General features: G+C 43.2%; 1 protein-coding gene across 3 annotated transcripts in view; it reads left to right on the forward strand.

Moving 5' to 3' along the window:
* ST3GAL1 (ST3 beta-galactoside alpha-2,3-sialyltransferase 1) overlaps window positions 1-22,540 on the forward strand; it is a 213,290-nt gene extending 190,750 nt beyond the window's left edge. For all 3 annotated transcript variants that reach the window (XM_033933301.1, XM_033933300.1, XM_033933302.1), the window contains 3 exons: window positions 5,538-5,583; window positions 15,505-15,624; window positions 20,945-22,540. In XM_033933301.1, coding sequence (XP_033789192.1) covers window positions 5,538-5,583; window positions 15,505-15,624; window positions 20,945-21,118 — 340 coding nt within the window. In that variant the 3' untranslated portion in view covers window positions 21,119-22,540. The remainder of the gene's footprint in view (window positions 1-5,537; window positions 5,584-15,504; window positions 15,625-20,944) is intronic.
* Window positions 22,541-26,869: the final 4,329 nt, after the last annotated feature.

The following is a 26,869-nucleotide window of genomic DNA, read 5'->3' on the forward strand; positions in this document are numbered from 1 at the left end:
TAAACCGGTTCCAGTGGCGGATTATCAAAGCGGCTTACCGTGGTCTCTTCCAAGCTCCCTAGCAGTCTCCAACTCTGCCAAGTATTACAACGAGGTCATTAATATTTAAAGAAGCACTCCGGGGGATTCTCTATTCTCGCAGGGTGATTCTCTAACCTTGCTGTCTTACATTTGCAAACAAAATTTCCCGGCAAATCTGAGCTGTTGTAGCCTTACTTTCTGGTCAGTGCCTGAGCCCTGATTGGCTCAGGCATTGACAGGAAAGTGAGGCTTGACAGCTCAGACCTGCCAGAAAATGTTGTTGCCACCAAGGAACGCCTACCCGGTGTCAGGTCAAAAGCGCGCCGGGACAAAGACGCAAGCAGACAATTGAGCGCAGCGCGGAGGCGCGCACCGAAGAAAATTACTGTTTTTAGGGCTCCAACGGGGGGACCCCCACACTTTACTTAATACAAATCGCGCTGCGTTGTGAGGGGGTTTGGGGGGGTTGTAACCCCCCAAATTTTATTGAAAACTTCACTTTTTCTCTGTTTTTAGGGAAAAGGTTAAGCTTACAGTAAAATGTGGGGGGGGTTACAACCCCCCACAACGCCGGCGCGATTTGTAGTAAGTAAACTGGGGGTGCTCCCCAACAAAAACCCCCGTCGGAGCCCCTAAAAACAGTAATTTTCTTCGGCGCGCACCTCCGTCTTGCGCTCGGTTGTCGGCGCGCGCCTTTGTCTTCCGCGTTGTTGTCTATGAACCCGCCTACCCACATACACACACATTCCCCGGCAGATTCCCACTCCCGCTGCCATACAACAACTTCTGACCCCCACCTCACCCCTCCCGTAGTGGGAGAGATGCCCACTACCTTCTGCTGCCATACAGCAATCCCCGACTGACCCCCCTCCCCCACCCCAGCAGCAGGAGAGATGCCCACTCGTATCACCTCTCATCTAGATTACTGCAACTTTCTTCTCACAGGTCTTCCACTTAACATCTCTCTCCCCTTCGATCCATTCAAAATTCTGCTACACAACTTACATTCCATCAGAGTCACTATGTTCACATCACCGCTCTCCTCAAGTCACTTCATTGGTTCCCTATCCATTTCCGCATAAAGTTGACATTCCTCTTATTGACTTACAAGTGCATTCACTCTTCAGCTCTGCAGTATCTCTCCCCTCTTATCTCCTAAGGAACTACACTCATCGGATAAGTTTCTCCTATCTATACTCTTCTCTACTGCCAGTTCCAGGCTACGTTCCTTCACTCTTGCTGCACCTTGCGCCTGGAACAGTCTGCCTGAGTCCGTACATCAAGCTCCGTCTCCGTTTATTTTTATATACCACCTAACCAAAAAATGGTTCTAGGCGGTTTACAACAAATAAGCACGGTGGAGAGTACAATTTAAAAGAAAAAAAACAATTCAAAACAAAATAGAATAAATAAGAATTGGTCCTACAGTAGAAAATATGATTTAAAAGAAAAATGCAATTTAAAAGAATGGTTCTAAGCGGATTACAAACAAAAAACAAAAGGAATTGACCCCAAAATATCCACAAAGAAGAAAATCCAGAGAAAACCAAAAAAACTCTGTGGAGTGACGATGTTCCCAAATGGAGTTTATTTGAAAGCATCAAAGTTCCAAAGGTACACTAAAATCATCCACATAAAATAATTCCATCCACATTAAAGTAAATCATCCACATAAAAGCCTTAAAGGACCTAGTCCGCTAGGGATACAGGACCCAACACGGTCCGCGTTTCGACAAAAAGTATTCTTCAGGTGTCCCTGGGGGTCCTATAAAGGTGAGTACGTGGGCAACAATTGTGTGGTGAACCGGAAGTGAGACACTGCTTGCATTTGCAATGGAAAAGGCTCTTATGTGGATGATTTACTTTTATGTGGATGAAATTATTTTACGTGGATGATTTTAGTGTACCTTTGGAACTTTGATACTTTCAAATAAAGTCCATTTGGGAACATTGTCACTCCACAGCGTTTTTTTTTTTTGTTTTCTCTAAGCGGATTGCAACAAATAAGAAGTGAGCATACAGTAAAAATACAATATAAAAGAAGATACATTGCATGACGGAAGCATAGAATTATTAAACGAAACAACCAGTTAGTATACAAATTTTTCAAACAGTTGGGTCTTCAATAGTTTTCTAAAATCAAGATAAGAAGAGGATCCTAGCATAATTTTACAGATCCAATCATTCAATTTGGCAGCTTGAAAAGAGAGAGTTCTCTCCAGAAATCTTTTGTAACAACACAATTTAGCGGAAGGAAATGTAAATGGACAAACTCTGCGTACCAGTGGAGTTTCAAATAATATGGTGTAATATGCTCCCATTTTTTCAATGCAAAGATCAATCGAACTGCGGTAATTTGAACCACTCTCAATTTTCTTAAAAGCACCCAAATAAATAACATTACAGTAATCAAGAATACTTAAAACGAAAGACTGCACTAACAGACGGAATGAAGCTTCATCAAAGTATCTCTTAATAGTGCAAAGTTTCCGAAGAAGCCCGTTGGAGCCTCCGTCGGGTTACTAAGATAAGTGCCTGATATTACTAAGTCATATGTTTGGACAGTAACAACATCACTAAGCTGGTTTTCTTGATGCTCACATGTTATTAATTGAGAGATTTTGAGAATCAATCACATAAGAATTATACATAAAAAAATTTATTCATATAAAAATTATAAAATATATTTAAACGATTTACACAGGGGTTTTTGACCTGTGATGAAAACCAACCCCAATTGGTTATGATCTTTTTGATTGTATTCCAGGGTTTTTTTGAGGTCTTTTCTCCCCTGTTTTAAATGCACATTATATGCAACATTTAGTGCTCCACATTGTTTGTTAATCTTGGAAGATTTACTTTTTTGGACACTTAATTACGTTTCCACTTTTTTCTTCAATAATAGCATGATGTTCTAAAGTGAGATGTTTGTCTATAGTCACTCCCAATATTTTTATAGACTGTTCTATAGTACAGTGTTCCCCCCCCCAGTCGTTCGCAGTTGGCGGTCCCGGTCATTCGTGGTATTTTCCGACCGCAAACCGCCGACAAGGAGAGGGCAGTGGGAGAGGCAGGAGAGAGCAGCCGGAGCGCCGCGAGTGCAGGAAATCACTCACAGTATGCTCTGACCGCCTCTTCCTGCACTAAGTCGGGCCTTATCCAATCAGGAGCTGTTTTGACACGTAGCTCCTGATTGGATAAGGCCCGACTTAGTGCAGGAAGAGGCGGACGGAGCATACCGCGAATGATTTCCTGCACTCGCGGCACTCTGGCTGCTCTCCCGCTGCCCTCTTCAGTCTGCCCCATGAAAAACCGTATTCGTGGTTTTTCAAGATTCGCGGGGGTTCCTGGAACGGAACCCCTGTGAATATCGGGGGAGTACTGTATAGTCAAGGCCATTCAAGCAAATCGATGTTTCTTTAATCTTGTCATTTGGGGGTTGCAAGAAAAAAAAATCCAGGCTAAAAGCCCCTTATTTGAGATTGTTTTTAATTCGTAACTCCCACTCGCTTGTAAAGCTGCCATGCCTGTTTTTATCATTCCCTCTCTGAGAAAATCCCTGACCCGGAAAACAGACTTTTCAGTTGCAGCTCCCAAGTTATGGAACGCCCTTCCCCCCTGCCTTAGAAAAGAAGGCAAACTTTAAATCCAATCTTAAGACATTTTTGTTTAAAAATGCCCTTATTACCTAATTCCATCAATCAAAACTTTATGCTTAGACACATTCCCCGTCCCACTGTGTCGCACCCTTTTGTTTTTGATAGGAAATTATTGTAACCAGATTCTCCTCCCTACCTTTTGTACCACGTCTCCGTATATTGTCTGCATCTGTTTGGAATTCACATGGTTTTGTACACCGCCTAGACCAGGGTTAGGCAATTCCGGTCCTCGAGAGCCGGAGCCAGGTTTTCAGGATCTCCACCATGAATATGTACGAGATGGATTTGCATGCACTGCCTCCTTGAGATGCAAATCTATCTCATGCATATTTATTGTGGATAGCCTGAAAACCTGACCTGGCTCCGGCTCTCGAGGACCAAAATTGCCTACCCCTGGTCTAGGACGATCACCCCCAAGTCTCGTTCTGCTACCGTTCTAGTTAGGATCTCACCATTAAGGGTATAGGACAGGGGTGTCCAATGTCGGTCCTCGAGGGCCGCAATCCAGTCGGGTTTTCAGGATTTCCCCAATGACTATGCATTGAAAGCAATGCATGCACATAAATCTCGCGCATAGTCATTGGGGAAATCCTGAAAACCCAACTGGATTGCGGCCCTCGAGGACCGACATTGGACACCCCTGGTATAGGAGAACAAGAGGGCACTTTCTAAAGTTAAAAGGGGATAGATTTCGTAGAAACGTAAGGAAGTTCTTCTTCGCCCAGAGAGTGATAGAAAACTGTAACGCTCTTCCGGAGGCTGATATAGGGGAAAGCACCCTCCAGGGATTCAAGAAAAGGTTAGATAAGTTCCTGCTGAACCAGAACGTGCACAGGTAAGGCTAGACTCAAATAGGGCACTGGCTTTTGACCTAAGGGCCGCCGCGTGAGCGGACTGCTGGGCACGATGGACCACTGGGCCGGCCCAGCAGTGGCAGTTCTTATGTTCTTACATGCTGCTCCAAACACAGCAGCTAGTTGATGCTTCCACACCTATTCTCTGCCCATGGCACCCCCACTGTACCCCAAAATTGCCTAAAGTGTGGTTTAGTACATACCAATGCGTTCTGCGGTAGCCTGTCTTTCCATGCTAAATGTGCATTAGGGCACAACACTTTTTAATGAAAGATGAGGCACTTCTTGTTCCATGTGTTTATTCTGCATCCAAATGATAAAATGCGGAATAGAATGCTACCAAAAGTTAGGGGGAGGGGCACAGTCTAGGCAAATGTCCCAGTTTTCGGGTATGAAAAATTCCTGGAGTTTTTCCGGGTACTTGTGACCTGAATTGGCCTCTCTGAAGATGGGATACGGGGCTGGATGGACCATTGGTCGGATCCCAGTATGATGGCTCTTTATGTTCTTTCTTTTATAACATTTTATAAATTTGTTCAGACGACAAAAGAAACCCAACAGTGTCTGCAGCATAAAAACAGCAAGCAAGAAACAAAAAAGACTGATATATACAAGATGTGGGCAATGTTTATTTTACCCAATATTAAAAGGTGGTGCTGTTTGCTGTTACTGGGGGGGGGGGGTGACATCAGGGGGGTCTTGCTGTTCTGCAGATTGCCTGACTGTACTGTTTTTGTATGTTCCTGATGTTTTTTGTCATAAATAAACAACTGCAAAAAAAATATTGGGTAAAATAAACATTGCCTGCATCTTGTAGATATCGGTCTGCAGTTTCTTTTTTGTTTCTTGCTTGTTACTTTATAAATTTGTACCATCTTGCATTTTGGTGGGATTTTGGGGTGTTTGGGTTGTTGTGGTTTTTTTTTAATAATGTGTATTTAGTAAAACACCCAGGAAAGATCGCCGTGCTCATTTTAGTAATGGATTTCTTTTCCTTTTGCAGTACGTATGTTTCCGTTCCGAAAAAGATTGATATCGGCAAAGAGAAGGTAAATTTTTTGTTCCCTGTGGGTGTATTGTTTATAACATTGCTGTACAGTGGTGCCTCGCGCAACGAACGCTGCACACAACAAACTTCATGTCTTGATTCACACAACGAACTTCGTTTCACACAACGAAGTCGCCCGAGCTGCCGATGTATTGCATCCTTCCGCGCAGGCACTGCAGGCAGTCGTTAGTCACTGCGCTTAACTGCCCTCTCTCAAAACCCTTCGCCTGGCTCCCTGTGCAGTGGCGGACCGTCGGCTCGCCTCCTTTTATGGAGGGGCCCGGCGCCTACTGCTGATGCGTTGGGGGGGGGCGGAGCTACTCTCGCCGCTTCCCCGATGCTAGAAAAAAAAAAAAGAAAAGTTAAGTCCCAGTTTTTCCGCTGAGACTCTGCCCTCTCTCACTGTATACAGTCGTCCTTTTAAGATAAACTCAATATTTTTTATATATCATGGCTTCTAAAAAAAGCAGGAAGGTGATTTCTGTTGAAATGAAATGGGAAATAATTAGAAGGAGTGAATGTGGGGTAAAACAGTGTGACCTCGTCAAAGAGTTTGGCCTCAGCAAGACCACCATTTTCATCATTTTGACAAATTTATCTTTTTTTATGTCATCTTAGCATATTTTATGCTGCAGAACGAATTATTTTTTTTAACATGTATTGTTATGGGAAAACACGTTTCACATAACGAACTTTTCGCATAACAAACTTGCTCCTGGAACCAATTAAGTTTGTTGTGTGAGGCACCACTGTATTTGTTGAGTATGCAGAACCACAAGTGATTTCATTTTGTTTTTTGTTTTTTTAGTTTTTGGAGAGAATGATGGGAGACAGGAAAGTTAATTTAGACTTATCTACAGACTAAAGAAGTTTGACCATGTAACTCTCTTTTACCGGGAGCTGCATTGGCTCCCTGGGGGGGGGGCCTGTATAATTTTCAAATTAGCCTGTATATATTATAAAGTTGCTTTTGGTCAGGCTCATTTCTTCTTGGTCAATGCATTTTCAATGGCTTCTCAAAGAAATCTTAGAAGATCTCCTGCCCATTTTGTATTTCCACCTGTTAAGGGCTGCAAAAGTAAAAAGTATCATGAACCATTCTCTCTCTTTTCAGGCAGCTCATTAATGATAAGGACTTTCAACCCCTTCTTTTCGCGGCTCATTCCTATTTACAATTTAGAAAACAATTAAAAACTTTTCTCTCTTCAAAATTCATAGCTGATTAGATTTCCCATGGCGCATTTTAATTTGGTTTTCTTATAATTTAATCTTTTGTAAACCACATTGAGTTTCAAGACCATGCGGTCTAGAGCAGTGTTTTTCAACCTTTTTTGGGCAAAGGCACACTTGTTTCATGAAAAAAATCACGAGGCACACCACCATTAGAAAATGTTAAAAAATTTAACTCTGTGCCTATATTGACTATATATAAAGTAATTCTCTTGAATAGGAATCAAATAAACACAAAGAAAGTATTTTATAATGCTGCCACCGCCAACAACACCGTTGGCGGTGGTGGCACTCAAGTGGCTAAAGAGCCGCAGTTTGCCGGCCTAGGGACAACACTGGAGGGTGGCCAGCTGTGCACCCCCTTGGGACGTAAACCCAGGGTGGGGCAGACCGCCCCCCCCCACCCTGGTATGCCACTATCTGTACCTCACTCCCTCCCTATGACCAAAAATTCTCCTTTCTTCTATTCCCCGTGTACACAACCATCTCTTTCCCTCCCTTCCTCTCTCCAAAGTCCATGCCTTCTGTGTCCAAACACTCATTCCCTCCCCCACCTCAGCATCTCTTTCCCTCCCTTCCTCTCTCCCAAGTCCATTTCTTCTGTGTCCAAAAACGCATTCCCTCCTCCACCTCAGCATCTCTTTCCCTCCCTTCCTCTCTCCCAAGTTCATGCCTTGTGTCCAAAACGCACTCCCTCCCCCCTTTTGTGTTCCGTGTTTGCCTACCAGCCCATCTTTGCAACTTTCTCAGCAAAACGAAGCTCAAGCCGCGAGGCTTGTCTTCTGCTTCCTGTCTGCCCTGCCGCACACAAATAGCCGAACGGAAGTATTCTCCGACGTCAGCGCTGACGTCGGAGGGCAGGCTTTGCTTAAGCCCTCCCTCCGACGTCAGCGCTGACATCGGGGAATGCTTGCGATCGGCTATATGTTAGCTGCAGGGCAGGCAGGAACAGAAGACGAGCCTCGCGGCTCGAGATGTATTGAACTCCGCGGGTCCCCCGTCCAGCTCTCTCCTGTCCACGTGGGGCGGACCGCCCCTCTCCCTAGACTGGTGGTACTGCCCTGATGGCGGCCCTGACCGTACGGCACACCAGGCAACATCTCGCGGCACACTAGTGTGCCGCGGAACAGCGGTTGAAAAACACTGGTCTAGAAATTCAATTTTATGTTATGTAATTTGGGAAGAGGGAGAGAGAAAAAGTGACCTGTCTCAACATTTCCCAAAATAGCTTCATGACCTGAAATGTAAAGAACAGAGCCAAGAACCATATGATGATAGTTTAGTCTAAAGGCCTAAAGGCTTTCCTTCATGTGTGACTTGAGAGGAGAAGAGCAGTGTAAATGTTTGTCCCTTTTTGTGCACTTTTTTGAAATTTCATTTATTTACTGTATTCCAGCAGTTCTCGAGCCAGTCCTCAAAACAAGCCCAGCCACTCAGGTTTTTAGGAAACCACAATGAATATGCATGAGAGAGATTTGCATGCGGTGGAGGCGGTGCGCACAAATTTCCCCGTGCATATTCATTGTGGATAGCCTGAAAATCTGACTGGACCAGGTTGAAAACCCCTGCTGTATGCTAATTCAATATAGTGAGCCGCTTCGGATACAACCGGCATATAAATGTCATAAATAGCGTATTTTTCGCTCCATAGGACACACCTGACCATAAGACGCACCCTAGATTTAGAGGAGGTAAAACCAAGAAAAAAATATTCTGAACCAAATTTTGCCTCTGAACCCAGCCCCCTAGAAAAATAGACAAATATACTGCAGCACACAGATTTTGATCACTAAATTGAAATCCTACCTTTGTTGTCTGGTGATTTTTCTGGATGCACTAGATAGTTCTTTCTTTCTTTCCTTCCTTACTTCCTCAGGCCCAATTGTCTCTTTCTATTCCCTCCCTCCTTCCTTCCTATGTCCCAAGTTCTTGCCCCTCCCCCTCACTGCCTTCAAGCCTTTGTCCTTCCTCCCTCCCACCTGAAGCCTGCCTTCCCCCCTCCCTGCTGCACCAGTTCCTTCTCTTTGGCCCGCTGCTCGCCTAGTGCTGCTGCAAGTCCATGAAGCCTGCCTTCCTCCCTGGTGCACCGATTCTTCCTCCCTGGTCTGTTGCTTGTCCACTGCTCCCGCAACTCCACGAAGGGAAGGGCCAGCAGCATGCAATCAAGCCCACAAGCCTGCCGGACTTTCTCTCCAACGTCAGAGTTGACATCGGGGCAAGACTTGTGGGCCCGATTACACGCCGCTGGTCCATCTCTTTCTTTCCTGTGGCAGCAAGCGGGAAAGAGGGCAGCGGGAAGGGGGGGCAATGAGCAGCAGCAGAACGCCTGGGGGGGGGGACGGAGGTGTATTCACTCCATAAGATGCACCCCTTTTCCATCCACTTTTGGGGGGTAGAAAAAGTGAGTCTTATGGAGCGCAAAATACGGTAAATAAATAGTGCAAGCTAAATACCGTATATACTCGAATATAAACTGAGATTTTGGGGCCAAAAAAATGGGAGTCTCGGTTTATATTTGATTCTACTACCATAGTTTTAAAAATATCCAAATTTAAGCCTACTGGGCTGTGGGGAATGGAGTCGCGGGTCAGGGGCAGGCTTGGCATGCAAGGCGGGCAGCTGACTCCTTTTGGCAGTGTTCACAGTGGTCATCCATGCTGTTTGCCAGCCACCGAGAGGAAGGAGGAGTGAGGAGTCAGTGGCGCATCTAGATTGTGAGCAGCCCTGCCTTTGGTCCCATCCCGGTCCCACTAAACTGGCTGGCAATAACGAAGCCAGACACTGCAGGGGCCTTCCCTCTTGCTAAATCACCAAAGGATCTGCTAGTCTCAATCCCACCACCCTCTGAAGTTACATCCTGATTTTGAGGGGCGGGATTGAGACCAGCAGAGCCTATAGCGATTTTGCAAGAGGGAAGGCACCCACGGCGTCAAAATGGCTTTATTTTAGCTATCCGGTTTAGCGGGACTGGAATGGGACCGCAGGCAGGCCTGCTCACAGTCCAGATTCACCACTGACCCTTCACTACCCCCTCCTGGCAGCCGGCAATCATATCTCCCCTCAGTCATCTCTTTTCCAGACTGAAGAGCCCTAGCCACTTTAGTCTTTCCTCATATGAGAAGAGTTCAATCCCCTTTATCATCTTGGTCGCTCTTCTTTGAACCATTTCTAGTGCCACTATATCTTTCTTGAGATAAAGAGACCAGAATTGAACGCAATACTCCAGATGAGGAAGCACCAAAGAGCGATACAGGGGCATTATAACATTCTTAGTCTTGTTAACTATCCCTTTTTTAATAATTTCTAGCATCCTGTTTGCTTTTTTGGCTGCCGTCACACATTAGGCGGAAGGTTTCATCGTATTGTCTACAATGATACCCAGCTCCTTTTCTTGGGCACTAACCCCCCTAGGTGGACCCTAGCATCTGGTAACTGTGATTCAGGTTATTTTTCCCAATGTGCATCATTTTGCATTTGTCCACATTAAATTTCATCTGCCATTTGGACGCCCAGTTTTCCAATTTCCTAAGGTCTGCCTGCAATTTTTCACAATCCACATGCATTTTAACAACTTTGAACAGTTTAGTGTCATCTGCAAATTATTCACCTCACTCGTCATTCCAATTTCCAGATCATTTGTAAATAAGTAATTAAGAAAAGACAGAAGTAAGTAAAGTCATTAGATGAAAACATGTTAAAAAGCCATAAATATTACTTTCTTTGACTTTTCAGTAAATAAATATTTATCCAACTGTTCTGATTAGTTCTAGAGACGCCATTAAATTAATATTTATCCAACTGTTCTGATTAGTTCTAGAGACGCCATTAAATTAATTTTTATCCAACTGTTCTGATTAGTTCTAGAGACGCCATTAAATTAATTATTTAAATAATAGCAGTTTTATCTAAATCCTGTGGTCAATTTCAGAGATACCCTTCTATAATGTTTAATGTGTTTAATTAGTACAACCAGGGATTAAAGTCAACCAAAGAATATAAAGTGGCAATTCTTTTAATGTACTATCTCAATAGACTGTTGACTAGTTTTAGGACTTCTGAAAAGTCAGTCAATAAATATATTGTCACTCCCCAAAAAAAAACAAGAAAAGACAGAAGAAAGCAGAAACTGATGGGATGGCCAGACTACAAAGTAGAAAATAATTTTATTTTTAATTTCATTAACAGAAAATGCAATTTTACTGTAAATTTGCACTTCTTCCTTTTCATATTCCAAAGTGTAGAGTGCTGTTTCTCTTTCTCTGGTGTTGAACTGCGTATGGCTTCTTGAGATTTAAGTTTGATTTTTGTCTAAATTTATTTAAGTTTGTGGTTGCTTGTAGTTATGTTTTCCTTTATAGGGGCCTTGTGATATATGCATCACAGGTTATTTGTATAATGTTTAGTGACTTACGAGGGAGGGTGAACCGTCTTTATAGTTTAACTCACCTTGATAACCTAAATTTCTAACCTTTGTTTATATTCGAGTCAACCTTTTTTTCCCCTTTTTGGAGGGAAAAAGGGATATCTCAAATTAAATTCTGATCGGTTTATATTTGAGAATATACTATAAAAAAATTTAACCTTTGCGATTAACTTAGAAACATGAAGGCAGATAAAGGCCAAATGGCCCATCCAGTCTGCCCATCTGCAGCATCCATTATCTCCTCCTCTCCCTAAGAGATCCCACGTGCCTGTCCCATACTTTCTTAAATTCAGACAGTCTTTGTCTCCACCACCTCTACTGGGAGATTATTCCTCACATCTACCACCCTTTCTGTAAAAAAGTATTTCCTTTAATTACTCCTGAGCCCATCTCCTCTTAACCTCATTCAATGCCCTTTCATTTTGGAGTCTCCTTTCAATTTAAAGAGACATTCCTCATATTTATTTATCGAAGAAACTGCTACTCATTGAAACAGGGGTACCAATGAATAGCCAAACCTTTGAACTAATAAAGTATATGCAATAGAGCGCTGGAGGAGCTTCGACCCTGAAGAAAGCAATTTGAAACATGATCCTGTTGGGAGAGGCGCTCCTTGCATTTAGCTAAGATAAGTGGCTCTTATATATTATAAAGTTGAAAATTAATATGAAGAAGGAATTAAGGAAATATTTAAAAATGTAGATCCAATGACGAATGGAACTTTGGTTGTGATCTATTTTCATCACAAGCCTCGAAAGGGCCTACTGAGGATCTGAAGAAAATTAAAAATATTTTTGAACATCTGGGAGTTATTTATATTCTGTTTGAATCATATTTATTTATGCCACATTGGAATTTAAACGTCTCTATCATATCTCCCCTCTCTCACCTTTCCTCCAAAGTATACATATTGAGATCTTTAAGCCTGCCCCCATACACCTTATGACTTAGACCACTGACCATTTTAGTTGCATTCCTCTGGACCGACTCCATCCAGTTTATATCTTTTTTTGAAAAGTGTGATCTCCAGAATTGTACACAATATTCTAAATGAGGTCTTACCAGAGTCTTATACAGGGGCATCAATACCTCCTTTTTCTTGCTGGCCATTTTTTCTCCTATGCACCTCAGCATCCTTCTAGCTTTCGCCGTTGCCTTTTCAACCTGTTTTGCCACCTTAAGATCATCACATACAATCACACCCAAGTCCCAATCTTTTGTCATGCACATAAAGTATGTTCTTCAGCCCCCTAAACTTCAGGTTTTTGCAACCCAAATACATGACCTTCCATTTCTTAGCATTGAATTTTAGCTGCCAAATTTCAGACCATTCCTCGAGATTTATTAGGTCTTTCCTCATGTTTTCCACACCATCAGAGGTATCTACTGTATTGTAGATTTTGGTATCATCTGAAAAAAGGCAAATCTTACCCATCAGCCCTTGGGCAATATTTTTTAGTAAAAATATTAGAATAGGTCCAAGATCCGAACCTTTGAGGCACATCACTAGTAACATCCCTTTCCTCAGAGTGATCTCCATTGACCACTGTCATCTTCCATGCAACCAGTTCTTGACCCAGTCCATCTCTTTGGGGCCCATTCTGAGGGCACTCAGTTTATTTATTAGGCACCTGTGTGAAACACTGTTAAAGGTTTTGCTAAAATCTAAATATACCACATCTAGCGCACTTCATCTATCCAATTCTCTAGTCACCCAGTTAAAGAAATTGATCAGATTTGACTGACAAGACCTGCCTCTAGTGAATCCGTGTAGCTTAAGGTGCTATACTCCACTGGATTCCAGAAGTTTCACTATGCTCTGTTTTAAGAGTTTCCATTAATTTACTTACCACAGAAGTCAGACTTCCCGGCCTGTAGTTCCCTACTTCCTTCTTACTTCCACTTTTGTGAAGAGGGACCACCTCCGCCCTTCTCCAATCCTCCGGTACCACTCCTGTCTCTAGAGAAGCATTGAAAAGTTCTGTCAATGGAGCCACTAGAACATCCCTAAGTTCCTTCAGTACCCTCAGATGTTCTCCATCTGTCCCCATCATTTTATCCACCTTTAGTTTATCGAGCTCCTCACAAACACAATCTCTTAAAATCGGTCAAGATCTACCACCGTCCAATCCTATTTGCTTTTGTTTCTGTGGTCCTGCTCCTAGCGCTTCAGCTGTGAACACAGAACAGGAATATTTGTTAAGCAATTCGGCCTTATTTTTATCAGTTTCTCATATTCCTCCCCTTCACCATAGTCTCACAATGCCACTTTCGCATTTCCTCTTATCACTAATATATCTAAAAAATGTCGTGTCCCCCCGTTTTACACTGTCAGCTATTTTTTATTCCATTTGCATCTATGCTTTCCTGATTACATGACCAGCCTCTCTTAACTTTTCCAGATATTTTTGCCTGTCTTCCTCTTTCTGTGATCTTTTGTAGTTTATGAAAGCTCATTTCTTTTTGCTTACCTTCTCAGCTATTACTTTTGAGAACCAAAGCAGCCTTCTTTTCCTCTGACTTTTACTTACTTTTCTTACAACATAGTTTTGTTATCCTTACAATAGCTGTGGTTTGGAGGTGATCAGCCCAGGGTTTGCAGCAGCTCGGAGTAAATGTAAAAATCAGGTCTAGAATGTGGCCTGCTGTGCGAGTCAATGAGGGGATTATTTGGTAGAAGCCTAAGTCAGTTATTGATAGGATGAAATCTGCTGATGTTCCAGTCTCATTTGGGTAGTCTGTAAAATTAAAGTGTCCTAGGATAAGAATCTGGTGGCAAGTGATTACTAACTTGTTAAGAACGGATAGCAAGTTGTCTAGGGTGTCATTGGGGAATGGGGTACTCTGTATATGAGCGCAAAGGTTAGATCTCTGTTGTGGCCCATTGAGAAGATGAGGCATTCCAGTGCATTCGGTGTGATGGTGTCTATTAGTTTTGGGTTGAGATCAGATTTAACGATAGTGGCTACTCTTCCTCCTCTCCTGTCTGTGCATGAGCAAGCTTCAGCTTGGTAGCCGGGGGTGGGGGGGTGGGGGGGGCAGAGCAGACCCAGAGTGGTTCCGTCGTTATCCTTGAGCCAGGTTTCGGTAATTAGGAAGAAGTCCCAGTTATTGTCTTAGAGGAGGTCCCTTAAAATGGCATCTTTTGTTTACAAATCTCACATTTGTGACTCTAATCTAGTCTTCAGTTTATATATCAGGTCATCTCCTGTCGGAGCTCGACTCGGTTTACAAGTGGTCAGAAGACCAGAATGCACATAAAACTAAAAAGAGGTAAAAGAAAAGGGATTAGTTAATCTATTCTAGTAGTAAATCTTACAATGTTGTCAGTTAGTAGATCCTGTAGGTAAACTGTTTAGATATTGTTGGGAATGTGCTGGATGGTCGCCTGAGAAGCGTCCATGTACAGTATGCTGCAGGGCACGCAAGGGGGAGTGGGAGCTGTGGGCTTAGTCCCCTCTGGTTCCTCCATGGGTCTGGGGTCGCTGAAGCCTCTAGAGCTGGGTAGTAAAAATTTAAGTTTTGAACTATCATATACTTTATTATTAAGTGGAGTTTTTTTTTTTAGACTAATGATGACAATAGTCTCAAGTTTATGCAGTAAACCCTTGAGTACTCTGGCTATTGAGGAGGTCTTTTTCTCTACTTTATTTTTGCTTTTTTTTCTTTTGGGTCTAATCATGCTAACCTTGCCAAGTCTATCTACTGTATTTATTTCATGAATTCACGTTTAAGATTACTTTTTGACTGTGTCGATATTGTTACAAAAGTGCACCTCTTAAAGTATAATGTTGGAGCAGAACAAAATTGTAGTGTTGGGGATTTTTTTCCCCTGTTTCCCTCCTTACGATTATGACTGTCATTACAGTGCTGCTTGATTGCTTTTGTACAAACTGGAGGGGCAGGAGCAGTTTCTTGTGAAGGAGGCGGAGTTCAAAGATGATTGACATCATCCTGCAAGCAACTTGCAGGTTCAGATGCATAACCCTAGCGTTCAGGCCTACTAGTCACATGTACAAGAAAGAAGATGATCGTAGTAAGAACCTACCGTAATCTGCCTTCAGGAACAATTTTTATTCAGAGATTTGCATGCGTTTAGCCGAGTGGTTTGACATTGATTTTCCTGCGTTGGTTAATTTGTTCTGCCTCAGCCGCTCGTTGGGAATACCTGGTCCAACAAACTGTTCAGCTTAATTCAGATGCTGTCTCAAGTTTATAACTGTTTCTCCAAAACCGTAATGCCTTTATCCCCTCCCCCACTTCATGCAGATATTGATCTACAATCCAGCGTTCATGAAGTACGTGTTTGAAATTTGGATGGACAAACATGGCAGATACCCATCGACTGGCATTTTGGCAGTGATATTTGCACTTCACATGTGCGATGAGGTATGATCCAGAAATCTTTAAACTATGGCTCACATAGTGTCAGAAAATGTAGTTCCCGTCATCCAGTTGAAGAATAGCCTGCATATGTTATCCATCCATTGATGCCCATGTGGCTTTCCAGTGGATAAGAGTTTCTAATGTAGCTTCCAAATGCGAGAATGCCGTGTGAAAGCGTTTGTACCACACCTGTAATCTGGATGCCCTCTGATGTTTTGGTTCGGGGGAAACTCACGAGAGGTTAGTTTTTCCCTACTAATGTGGTGGTGAACCGGTAACCTTGGCCAGTATGAGAGGAACCACAGGTTCAGAGTTTGGGAGGAGGGGGCGGTGATAATTCTGTAAAGAAGACGCTGATAATTAAACACCCGGTATGTGCATAAATGACCATATACCAGCAAGATTTACTGCCAGTCTGAAGGAAGCTACTTTGATTTGCTCTTTGGTTTGGAAGTGCTGACTAGCAGGGCTTATGTATCAGATTTCTCATGCAGTTTTTACCCCTGAGGGCGAAATATGACTGCCTCAGGTCTTTGTTGCTAATAGGGGACCGACTTAGAGGTGTTCCGTCAATCCCACAGACTTAATTTTGATCCATTTACTCTTCAGAGAATGACACGGTGACAAATTTGTCCACGCGGGATTCATCTCCATCTTGTCCCTGCAGGCTTGTGCAGAGGAGGACAGCTTGCAGGGATAGGAACACTGTACACAGAACCTGTGTGTGTGTGGGGGGGGGGGGCGGGATGGGGTTGGAGACAAGATATACTCACATTGCCTTTGCGTTCTGTTCTTCCTGTTTCTCCGACACCAGGCCAGGCGCATACAAGCACCAGGCCACAGCCTTCCTTCCCCCCCCTTTCAACGTCAATTCTGCCGTCAGAGAGGAAGTTCCGGGCTGCCTGAACTGGGGGGGGGAGGGGGTAAGAAGGTTTGTAGGCCCGGCGCTTGTATGCGCCTGGCCTGGCAACAAAGAAGCGGGGAGAAATCGGCGGCGGTGGCTGGGAGAGAGAAAGAAAGTCAGACAGAAAGAAAGGGGGCAGGGAGAGAGAGAAAGAAAGAAAGGGGAGGGGGCATGGAGAGAGGAAGAAAAAGTTGGACTCATGGAGGGACAGAGAGAGATTTTGGCTGGGAAATGGAATGAGGTCTGGAGGAGAGGAAGCATGCAGGAGGCAGTAAGAAAGAAATATTGGATTTACAGTCAGAAGAAGGTAGTGCAACCAGAGACTCATGAAATCACCAAACAGCAAAGGTAGGAAAAATGATTTTATTTTAAATTTGGTGATCAAAATGTGTCTGAATTTATATCTGCTGTCTATATTTTACACTATGGCCCCCTTGTACTAAACCACAATAGCGTTTTTTAGCGCAGTGAGCCTATGAGCGTCGGGAGCAGTGCGGGACATTCAGCGCAGCTCCCTGTGTTAAAAACTGCTATCACGGTTTAGTAAAAGGGGAGGGGGTTATATTTGACTATTTTTGATAGTTGTTACTGAGGTGACATTGCTTATTTTAAAGTCATCTGCTTTGACCTCTTTGGAAAAAAAACCCGAATATAAATGATAATTAAAATTTTCTATGCGTACAGTGTTCTTTGTGTTTTGTTTTTGTTTTTTTATTTTATTGTTGGTAGATCATTTTGACTTGGTCATTTTAAAAGTAGCTCGCAAGCCAAAAAAGTGTGGGCACCCCTGCGTTAGACTATGCATCTGAAAATGTGAACAGGTTGCCAAATGTTTAAACTTTGTTGGCATCTTATACTAGAATGAATCGGTCAAGATAAGGGAATAGCGTTGTAGTCCATCTAGCCACTAGATGGCGTTACAACTCCATTAAGCAACACATAATATACTCCAGCCGGGCCCTGAGTGTCTTGACTCGGTCCTGAATCTCCATTCTGTCCTAACTCTGTACGGAAGCCTGGGTTCTTGTGTGTCCATATATTCTACACAGCAGGGAAGCACATACGGTCATCCTGCATGTCGTCACTGCGTATCTAATCCTGAATAAAGCACTTCATAGTACTTCACCAGTGGCTTCCCCTACGTATTTCTATGCCATTTGCTCTTGGCAACTAAAATAATACCTTTGAAACATGCTTCGTTCTCAGGTTTTCAGTGGATAAGCTCCCAAATATTTCTTGGGTATACACTCCTAGTACCATCCATCCGTCCTCTCCAAAGTATAGCAGACAGGGGGCAAGTCTATAAGCGGGTATCAATTTTTAGGTGCCCCAAGGGTGGGTGATGGGCCTTTATTCTGTAATAAACCAAAGCACTTAGGTTTTGTTGTAGAATGCTATTGTAACCTGATATTTAAGCCACCCTTGGTGCTGTCACCTAAATATGGTGGGGACGTACGTAACTTATAGCAATCTAAGTAGGAAACAAAGTCTCGCCTATGCTCAATCCCTGTGTACACCCCCTCTCAAATACTTTGCAAGTTAAGCAGGTATTTACGGAATAACACTTAGCTTGTATATTGGCTGGCATGTATGCCTCTGTGCTAATCCAAGCATTTACTCACAGAGTGGATTGTAAATGTAACACCCTCTCTGAAGTATTCCCTAGATCTGGGGGGGGGGGAGGGCTCGCTTGGCATGTGTCCCCACTAGGGCTAGCTCTGTCATTCTCTCTCTCTCTCTCCCTCCCCAATATATCTCTGGCACCCTGGGACCTCCCCCAAGGAGAAAATATATTAAAGGGTGGCTTCCCCTCTTTCCCTCGGGAACTTCTGCAAAATGTTGGTGAACTCAAGTCTGTCAAATCTCACGGCTCTCCCAAATTTCCAAGTTTATTTATATTTTTAATATACCGACCATCTACGTATATCTGGCCAGTTTATTTATTTATTTTTTATTCATTTATTTATTTATAATTCTTTATTGATTTTTAAACAAGAACAGTGTTATATAAATAAAAAAACAGTATATTATTGCATTCAGTCATAACACTAATATCTATATAGATAACAGAACTAATCCTTCAATAATTATATTATTTTGCATATAGTAATAACATAAGAGCCAAGTAAATAATATAAAATGAAACCAAGTTACCTAAAATATCATTATCAATAATTCCTCCCAACCCCCCACCCTCTCTGGATGTGTAAAGATAAATAAACCAAGAAAAAAGTAAGACAAAATACAGTATTATATTTGTACAAATGCAGTCAATGGGCACCAAATTTTGTTAAATATTCCACTAAGTCCCCTACACTCTGCATTAATTCGTTCATATTTGTATATAGTACACACATTCACCCACCAGAAAGTATAATTTATTCTATCATGATTCTTCCAATTACTTGTAATCAATTGAATGGCTATACCTGTAAGAATTAAAAATAGACAACTTTTATACTTATCTAAAGTGGGCTTATCATGTAAAATTGTTCCACAAATTATAGCCTCATATGTTAATGGAATATTTGAATCTAAAACTAGATTAATTTGTCCCCATATGGATTTCCAAAATATTAATATAAATGGACAAAAATACAACAGATGATCCAAAATCCCTATGTCAATATGACAATGCCAGCATCTATTAGACTTGCAACTATCTATTTTATGTAATTTAACTGGGGTCCAGAAAATTCTGTGTAACAAAAATAACCATGTCTCATAGATGCCGACACTGTACATCGTAATCTCCAATTCCAAATTCGTGGCCAACGAGACACAGAAATATACTGTTTGATCTCGAAGCTCCAAATGTCTCTAAGACTATTTTTTTGCCTTTTTATTTATTAATCCAGAAATCAATTTGTACCACTGAGCAGCCTGATGTGCTGGGATCGCTTGGAAGAATTGGATGCAGGCAAATATTCGGACATTAGATGATGTTTTGTCGAATGGAAATCTGCTTAGTTTTTCACAACTGCAAAAGTCATTTGGACTTTTAAAATCTCAGCAATATAGGTGGTTGCAGTTGAAGCAGGCTATTCAGAGTGGGTTCCCTGAATGGAAAAAATTTTAGCCTGCAAATCCTTTGCTATCTGGCCAGTTTATAATGCTAAAAGTATAAAAATAAATGTATTGCATGGTAAAAGAAAAATTATACAAAATGAAGACTAACCCCCTCTTTTACAAAGGTGTGCTATGCTTTTTAACATGCACTAAGCACACGCTAAACGCTAATGCGTGCATGTTATCCTATGGATGCGTTAGCAGTTAGCGCCCTCGTTGATTTAGCGTGCGCAGAAACGCGTAACGCGCATTTATAAAAGAGGGCCTAAGACATTGACATAACTGGACATGAGAGGAGTTGGTGGCGAGGAAAGCCGATAATTACATTATAAAAAATAAAAGTAAAGGGAGGGACAAGGAGAAGGGGAAAAAAACAGCATGGAATGGGGGGGGGTCGCTTCATGGAAGCAGTTCTTTACGAAGAGAGTACTGCATTTGGAGAAAGGTTTTTATCTCGTGCTATGGAATGCATCTTGGAATAAAAAGGGTCGGAGTTCCATTTGTCCTCTTGACAGCCTCTCGCAACTACTTCCAAACCCCTCACCCCTCTGCCATCTTTGTGATCTATTCGCACTGATGAGTTCAAAGACTCTCCCAAGGAAATACTCACTGATATTTCCCTCCTTAGAAATTTCTTCCCCTTTGAAGCCCCAGATGCCATGCAGAAGACAAATCGATACATTTACTGGCATCCCTCTCTGTCTCGCAAACATCAAGAACTGACAGGAAAACCACACAGATCAAAATACTCTGATAAACTCAATTTATAGATGAGAGATATAATTACACTTCCCCATCCGTATTCGCGGTTTCTGTATTTACGGATTCACTTATTTGTGATTTTAAACCAAAAATTCCTTTCTTTTTTTAGGCTTTTTTAAGCCCTGTAAGCCCCCCCCTTAAGTCTTACTTGGTGGTCTAGCTGGTTTTTGGGGCAGGAGCAATCTTCCCATGCTCCTGCCCTGTGCAGATCACTCGCAGGAAATGGCTCGAGAGACTACGGGAGCTCAAGGCAGCCATTTCCTCTGAGCGATCTACACGGGGCAGGAGCGTGGGAAGACCGCTCCTGCCCCGAAAACCCGCTAGACCACCAGGTAAGGCTTAAGGGAGGGGGGGGACTTTCAGGGCTTAAAATAGCCGGGGGAAGCGGAGGTTAGGGGCAGAACCGGCACGAATATTATTTGCGTTTTTTTACTATTCGCGGCCCGGCTCTGCCCCTAACCACCGCGAATGCAGAGGGGGAAGTGTATTGGTCCCTTGTTCATGGCCTTTCCTTTCAGTTGCAAAAACATGGTTGATCAATTGGGGCTTATTTAATGTTCTCTTTCTTTGTCCTTTGTTGTAACGCAGGTGAATGTGTTTGGTTTTGGGGCAGACACCAACGGCAACTGGCACCACTACTGGGAAAACAATTCCTTAGCAGGAGCTTTTCGAAAGACAGGAGTCCACGATGCTGACTTTCAGTCCGATGTCACCAAGAAGCTTTCCTCGATCAACAAAATCCATTTTTTCATGGGCAGATGACCCTGGGGGAGGACAGGTAGTAGCCAGAAATAACCTTACCAGCCTCTCTCACCCCCTCAGCACTGAACAGTTGGGAGCTCAAAGGGTCTCGGGGAAACTATTATGTGGAAGACTTCAAGAAGAGTATGGATGAGTCCCAGCCAGTGCTCCCTCTAAGGACTGACTTGACGTGAGCAGAAAGTTTTCACTGTGAGCGAAGGGCTTAGTCGCTATGAGCGACAAAATTTCTCCTACATTGCGAACAGTGGTTATCGTGAGACTGGAACTGAGCGACCATATAAAATCTGTGAGCAATGCTCCTTTAAACATATGAACAATTTTTGCTCACGAGCTCAACTTAGAGGGGACTTAGGTCCCGGCATAAGGCTGTGATTAGCCTAGATGACCTTCTGTCATGTTGGATATCATACAGCTTTCTAATGCAGTGGGGCACACGCCTGTTCCATTTACATAAAGTCTTTCAATACCCTAGTTTGAGGAAAAACAGAGCAGATGACGGAGCTACTTTGAAATATCAAGATCGGAGGGGGTGGGGTGGTTTATGTGAAAAATGAAGACAAAGCCAAAACAGCCCTCCAAGACCTGCTACTTGCATTACTAAGACCAGAGACAATATTAGTGGTTTTCATCTTTCCTAGCTCTCTAGTAGCAGTACCAGCTGAGGCCACAAGCACTCTAATTTTGTTTTTTTAATCAACGTTAATTGGGGTCTGTTCTCAACAGATGTGGTAAAACAGGACTAAAAGGCACCTCCTTTTGCTTCCTTCCACACAGGAATAAAGACGCGACATTTTAAATTTGGCTGCTTTCTGCAAGCCTATAATCCTTGCATTGAGACCTGGCGGTGAGTTAACAGAAGGTTTAGCCGGGGAGCAGCCTAAGAGGATTATCAGAGTCCTCTTCTCTCCTGCAAGTCACAGCACCAAGTCTCCGGGCTCAAAGCAATTTCTAAAACCAGATATGCTAAAATGAAGTGAATTATCTAAATTGTGCCTAGAATTTTGAACTTTAAAAATCTAAATCGGTATTTCTCAACTCGGTCCTGGAGTACCCACTTGCCGGTCAGGATATCTGCAATGAATATGCATGAAAGAAATTTGCATATAATGAAGGCAATGTATGCAAACCCAGGTTTATGCATATTCATTGCGGATAACCTGACAGCCTGACCGGCAAGGGGGGTGGGAGGGGGTACTCCAGAACTGAGTTGAGAAATACTGACCTAAATGGCCGCATTTATTTTCCATATGATCACTGTTAATCTGGTGTCAGGTCAAAAGCGCGCCGGGACAAAGGCGCGCCCAGATATTTGAGCGCAGCGTTGGGGTGTGCGCCGCAGATAATTACTGTTTTTAGGGCTCCGATGGGGGGTTGTGGGGGGGAACCCCCACACTTTACTTAATAGAGATCGCGCCGCGTTGTGGAGGGTTTGGGGGGTTGTAACCCCCACATTTTACTGAAAACTTCACTTTTTCCCTGTTTTTAGGGAAAAAGTTAAGTTTACAGTAAAATGTGGCGGGTTACAAACCCCCATAACGCCGGCGCAATCTCTATTAAGTAAACTGGGGGGGCTCTCCAACAAACCCCCCCCCCCGTCGGATCCCCTAAAAACTGTAATTTTCTTCGGCGCGTGCCTCCATCTTGCACTCAGTTGTTGGCGCGCGCCTTTGTCTTTCGCGGGGTTGTCTATGAACCGTTAATCTAGATTAGATTAAGAGATACTTCACATGGAGTCTCCCTCTTATTCTAGGGAGATGTTTTTGCTGTTGCCACTGCGAAACTGTCCTTGGGTGGGGAGGGGGGGGGGGGCAATGAACTACTCATGTGACTGGTCCAAAAAATACCAATTGTATTTCACCAAAGTAAAAAAAAAAAAAAATCACACAAACATTTAGGGATCCTTTTTGCCAAGACGCACTAGCGCTTCTTGGTAAAAGTGGTCCTTACTGTCAAGTGGGAAGATCCCTTTATGAAAAACTAGTCTGTTCTACTAGGATTAGGAAAGGTGTCAGAAATGGTGACCCAAAGCACTGCCATCTGGATATTTTGCTGGTTTGGAAGAAATTTTTATCTACATTTTTTTTTTTTTTTTAACCTATCTGTAATTAAGGCGACAGGCACATGATTCATGTTAATATATATATATTTTACTTTATGAAAATGACACCCAAGAGGACATGCGGAAACTTCATAGCGACTACGCAGCGCAGGCCAGATGAAGCTGTCTTGTTTTGGGCCATTCAGCCCAAGAAAGCAGGTCTACATGGTTTGCAGTATGCTACGTTTCAGACCCTCTCCCTCAGGACTACACTTCTGGGTTGAATTTGGACCAGACTGAGGAGAACGCTCATTTCTCTATTGCTTTCTCTCTGCATTGGACATGTGGTCTGTTTTGAAAGTTGGCTGGAGGTGTGCTCTTTTTTTTTTTTTTTTTTAGGGGGAAGTACACCTAATGAAGGAATTGCTGTTTTAATGCTAACGAGCTTGGATGTGTTGAGCAGCGTTGAGTGCATGTGTAATGGTGATGTAAGTCTTTTTGTTTTTATTGCTTGGCAGTTGCCGCCTGGTTGCACGGGTCCAAGTGTAATGCACTCCCTGTTAGATTGAACTATAACCAAAGTATCTTTCGCACAATGATTGACTAGAGCAGAAACACATCCTTGGTTAATTCATATTCCCAGATCTGTACCAGCAGGTCTAGGGGGGGGGTTCAAACCTTTAGTCATGCATAAAGTCTCATGTCCCACCCCCAAAGGCACTGACAGTACTGATCTACATTTGATTGGCTGAGCAGCATCTACCTGTTGCCTGCTCAACCAATCAAATTCAGAGCAGTGCCCTCGGGGCCTTTAGGAGGTGTGGTGAATCCTCTGATGGCATGCCAGTGGTAGTCGGGTACAGTAAGTGGTTCCCTGTTGCCAAAGAGCCACCCATCGGCTAAAGGCCTCATTCACGAACCTGCATTAAAGCCCTAAGGTGGCAGAGTGATAAAATGGCCCCCACATTTGGGACCCTGATGGAGCACAGGTCACACCGATTCTATAATGGCAGCTGGGCACCTAGATTGTTATAGAATAGCGCAAAACTGCAGTAGCTCGCTAAAATGCACATGTTCCCACTTACAGCCGGTCAACGTCTAGTATAAATGGACGCATGTAAATAGCATGCACATCTTAAATAGTATTCTAAAACGTGCGCGCCCCTTCCCCCCTCACAGATGCGCATGATAACTTTTTGTGCCCCCTTATAGATTGTCACTTACACACGCGCTTGCCCTAAGTGCCAGTTAGACCAGCATCCATGTGGCGCCAAACTGCGCACAAAGAATCGCCCTTGCAACGCACAGTATGTTGCACGCTAATGCGCATTATTGATTCCCACTATTTTTAGTGGGGCCGATTTATGATTTAATTACGTTACTGCATGTTAATTTGTTAGTAAATCTAGTGTGCTAAGCTTTTCTGAGGCGGTGAAGGGCGAAGCGTCCTGGCCCAAGGTTACAAGAGAAGTCGGTGAAATTTGAATCCTGACTTCCTAGTCGACCACAGGCCTGACGCTACAGTAGGGACACCACTAGATAGGACAACTCTGCTTTCGTAAAATCTCCCTTTCCACTACTTGGCTTATTTTTAACGGTTTTGAGCCGAGATCCTGGGACGTTGTTCCCTCTCTGAGTGGTTTAAGTTGGCCTGTGCCCAAGTTTGAGTGCGTAAGAGCTTCCTAAGCAGTTCTGTGGTCGCGGCGCATTCCACAGGCAGCGCTGAGGCAGTTCAGGCCTGGGAATACGGATACCATTTAGGAAGAGGTGGGAATGGTGTTTTGTGCGTGGGCTGAAATGGCCCTGAAGCAGCCTGTGCACCAGGACGACCTCTGATTGATAGGGTCGCCACGTCTCCATGTTGTGATAGAGGGGCTTGCACCCAGCCCTTCGTACCTGGGCCTAGGGAAATGTGTCTAAATCTCTTCCCAGAGCAATGGTGTTTTTTAAGTGCCTCTGTGCACAGCCATCACAGAAGCGAAAGGCTGGGTCATCGGAGAATGCCTGTAATCCCTTGGAAGTGTTGTTGCGAGATCTCCTTTTTAATCACATGAATTGAAGCAAAAGTGTAGAATGCACAGCTGTGCCGTGTGCAAGTGCTTACTTGTGCCTTTGTGTTTGTGAAGCGGATAAAACACATTTTGTAAAGAGAAAGCCCTTTTAAATTCTGTATAAGGTCAGGGAAAGTAAGGCGCTATAGGCCTTTTGGTTTATATTGAATGTATTGTGTTTCTTTTCTTGTCAACATTGTCAAAGATTGCAGTTCTACTTGAAAATGGAAGCGAGGTTGGGTTTAAGGTCAGAAAGCCTGAAACCTCATCTATCCTTCGCTACCACGTTTCGATGTTTTTATACAGACTCAATTGTATTTTAAGGCTTTTTTTTTTTTTTTCTGATTGTGCACTGGCCGATGACACATCTTTAGTAACATCTTCTACTTAAGGGACGCAATCCCCTGGGGATTAAACTGTGATATGAGGGATCTTCCCAAGGGAAGGAAATGCACTGGGGGGTAGTTCTTTGTAGGTTAGAGGTCTTTAATATGCATTAAGCATGATTATTTTTTTTTATGCAAATTAATCACATAATTTCTAATATAGGATACTACTGTAAGTTCCCAAGTTACAAGTGTAAATTAAGGCACACCACTTAACACTAGCAGGTGTAAATATTTGACACTTAAATGTAGCACTTAATGTGCGTAGTTGACAGTATTCTAAAGCCTTAAGAGGGTAGTCTGTAAACGGCGCCCCAAAAATTTGGTGTTAAGCGCTGTTCTGTAAAGAGTGCGTGCCCTGTATAGAATAGCGTTTAGCACGGTTCACGCACCTAACTTTTGAAAGCTGGACTTTAAACGCCTGTGGAATGCCGGCACCAGAATTAGGCGTTCTCGACTCTAGAATGCCTATGGCCACACACCCCCCCCCTCCCCTTTAAGATATCCGCTATGAGCGTTAGGAACTATGCCTTACAGAGTAGCATGTATCCAGATGCGGGTGCAAATTTTACGGTATGCAAATTGGTTGCGGGTGCACAAATATTAATCGGGGCTCATCGTCCGATGCACATGCCTCTTGGAAGCCTACCCAAAGTTGGGCGTGCAACTTTAGACGACATATATAGAATCTGGCGATTAGCGCGCAAGCTTCTTTCCCATGTCCATACCAGTTACACATTGTCAAATTTAGGTGCCTTCGTAGAATAATTATTGGTTTGGTGTCGATTCGCCCCTAATTAGGCAACTAAGTTGCATATGTAACGGGCATTGTTCTATAACCTGCACGCTCAACTTGTAGAATGAGGAGTTGAATATTCATGTGTGGTGGCTCTTTGGAGCAAAGGCGTTTCTACTGTCATGTTCTAAGACACTACCACCGCAGGAAGCTGCTTCCAGACCAAACCAGAAAGTGCCTCAAGTAAACAGCCAATGGAAGGGATGGGTCAAGCGCACGTCCCATGAGGAGAAAATTGCAAGTACATATTCTTATGACACAAACTTTGTACAGCAGTAATGCCGGGTCCGATAGTCCCTTAGATCATCCTATGGTATGAAATAAGCTCGGGTTTAACTAAGAATAATTGTTATATTTACAAGTATTTAAAGGTGGTGGTGGGGGTTAACCTGAAAAATAATAAGCTCTGTTAGCTAGAGTAAGCTTAAAAAAGAAAGTTTACATATAGGACATGGTTCCATTCTTAGCAGCATGAATCCT

Source organism: Geotrypetes seraphini, chromosome 2 (assembly GCF_902459505.1).
Source record: "Geotrypetes seraphini chromosome 2, aGeoSer1.1, whole genome shotgun sequence".
Classification (NCBI taxonomy): domain Eukaryota; kingdom Metazoa; phylum Chordata; class Amphibia; order Gymnophiona; family Dermophiidae; genus Geotrypetes; species Geotrypetes seraphini.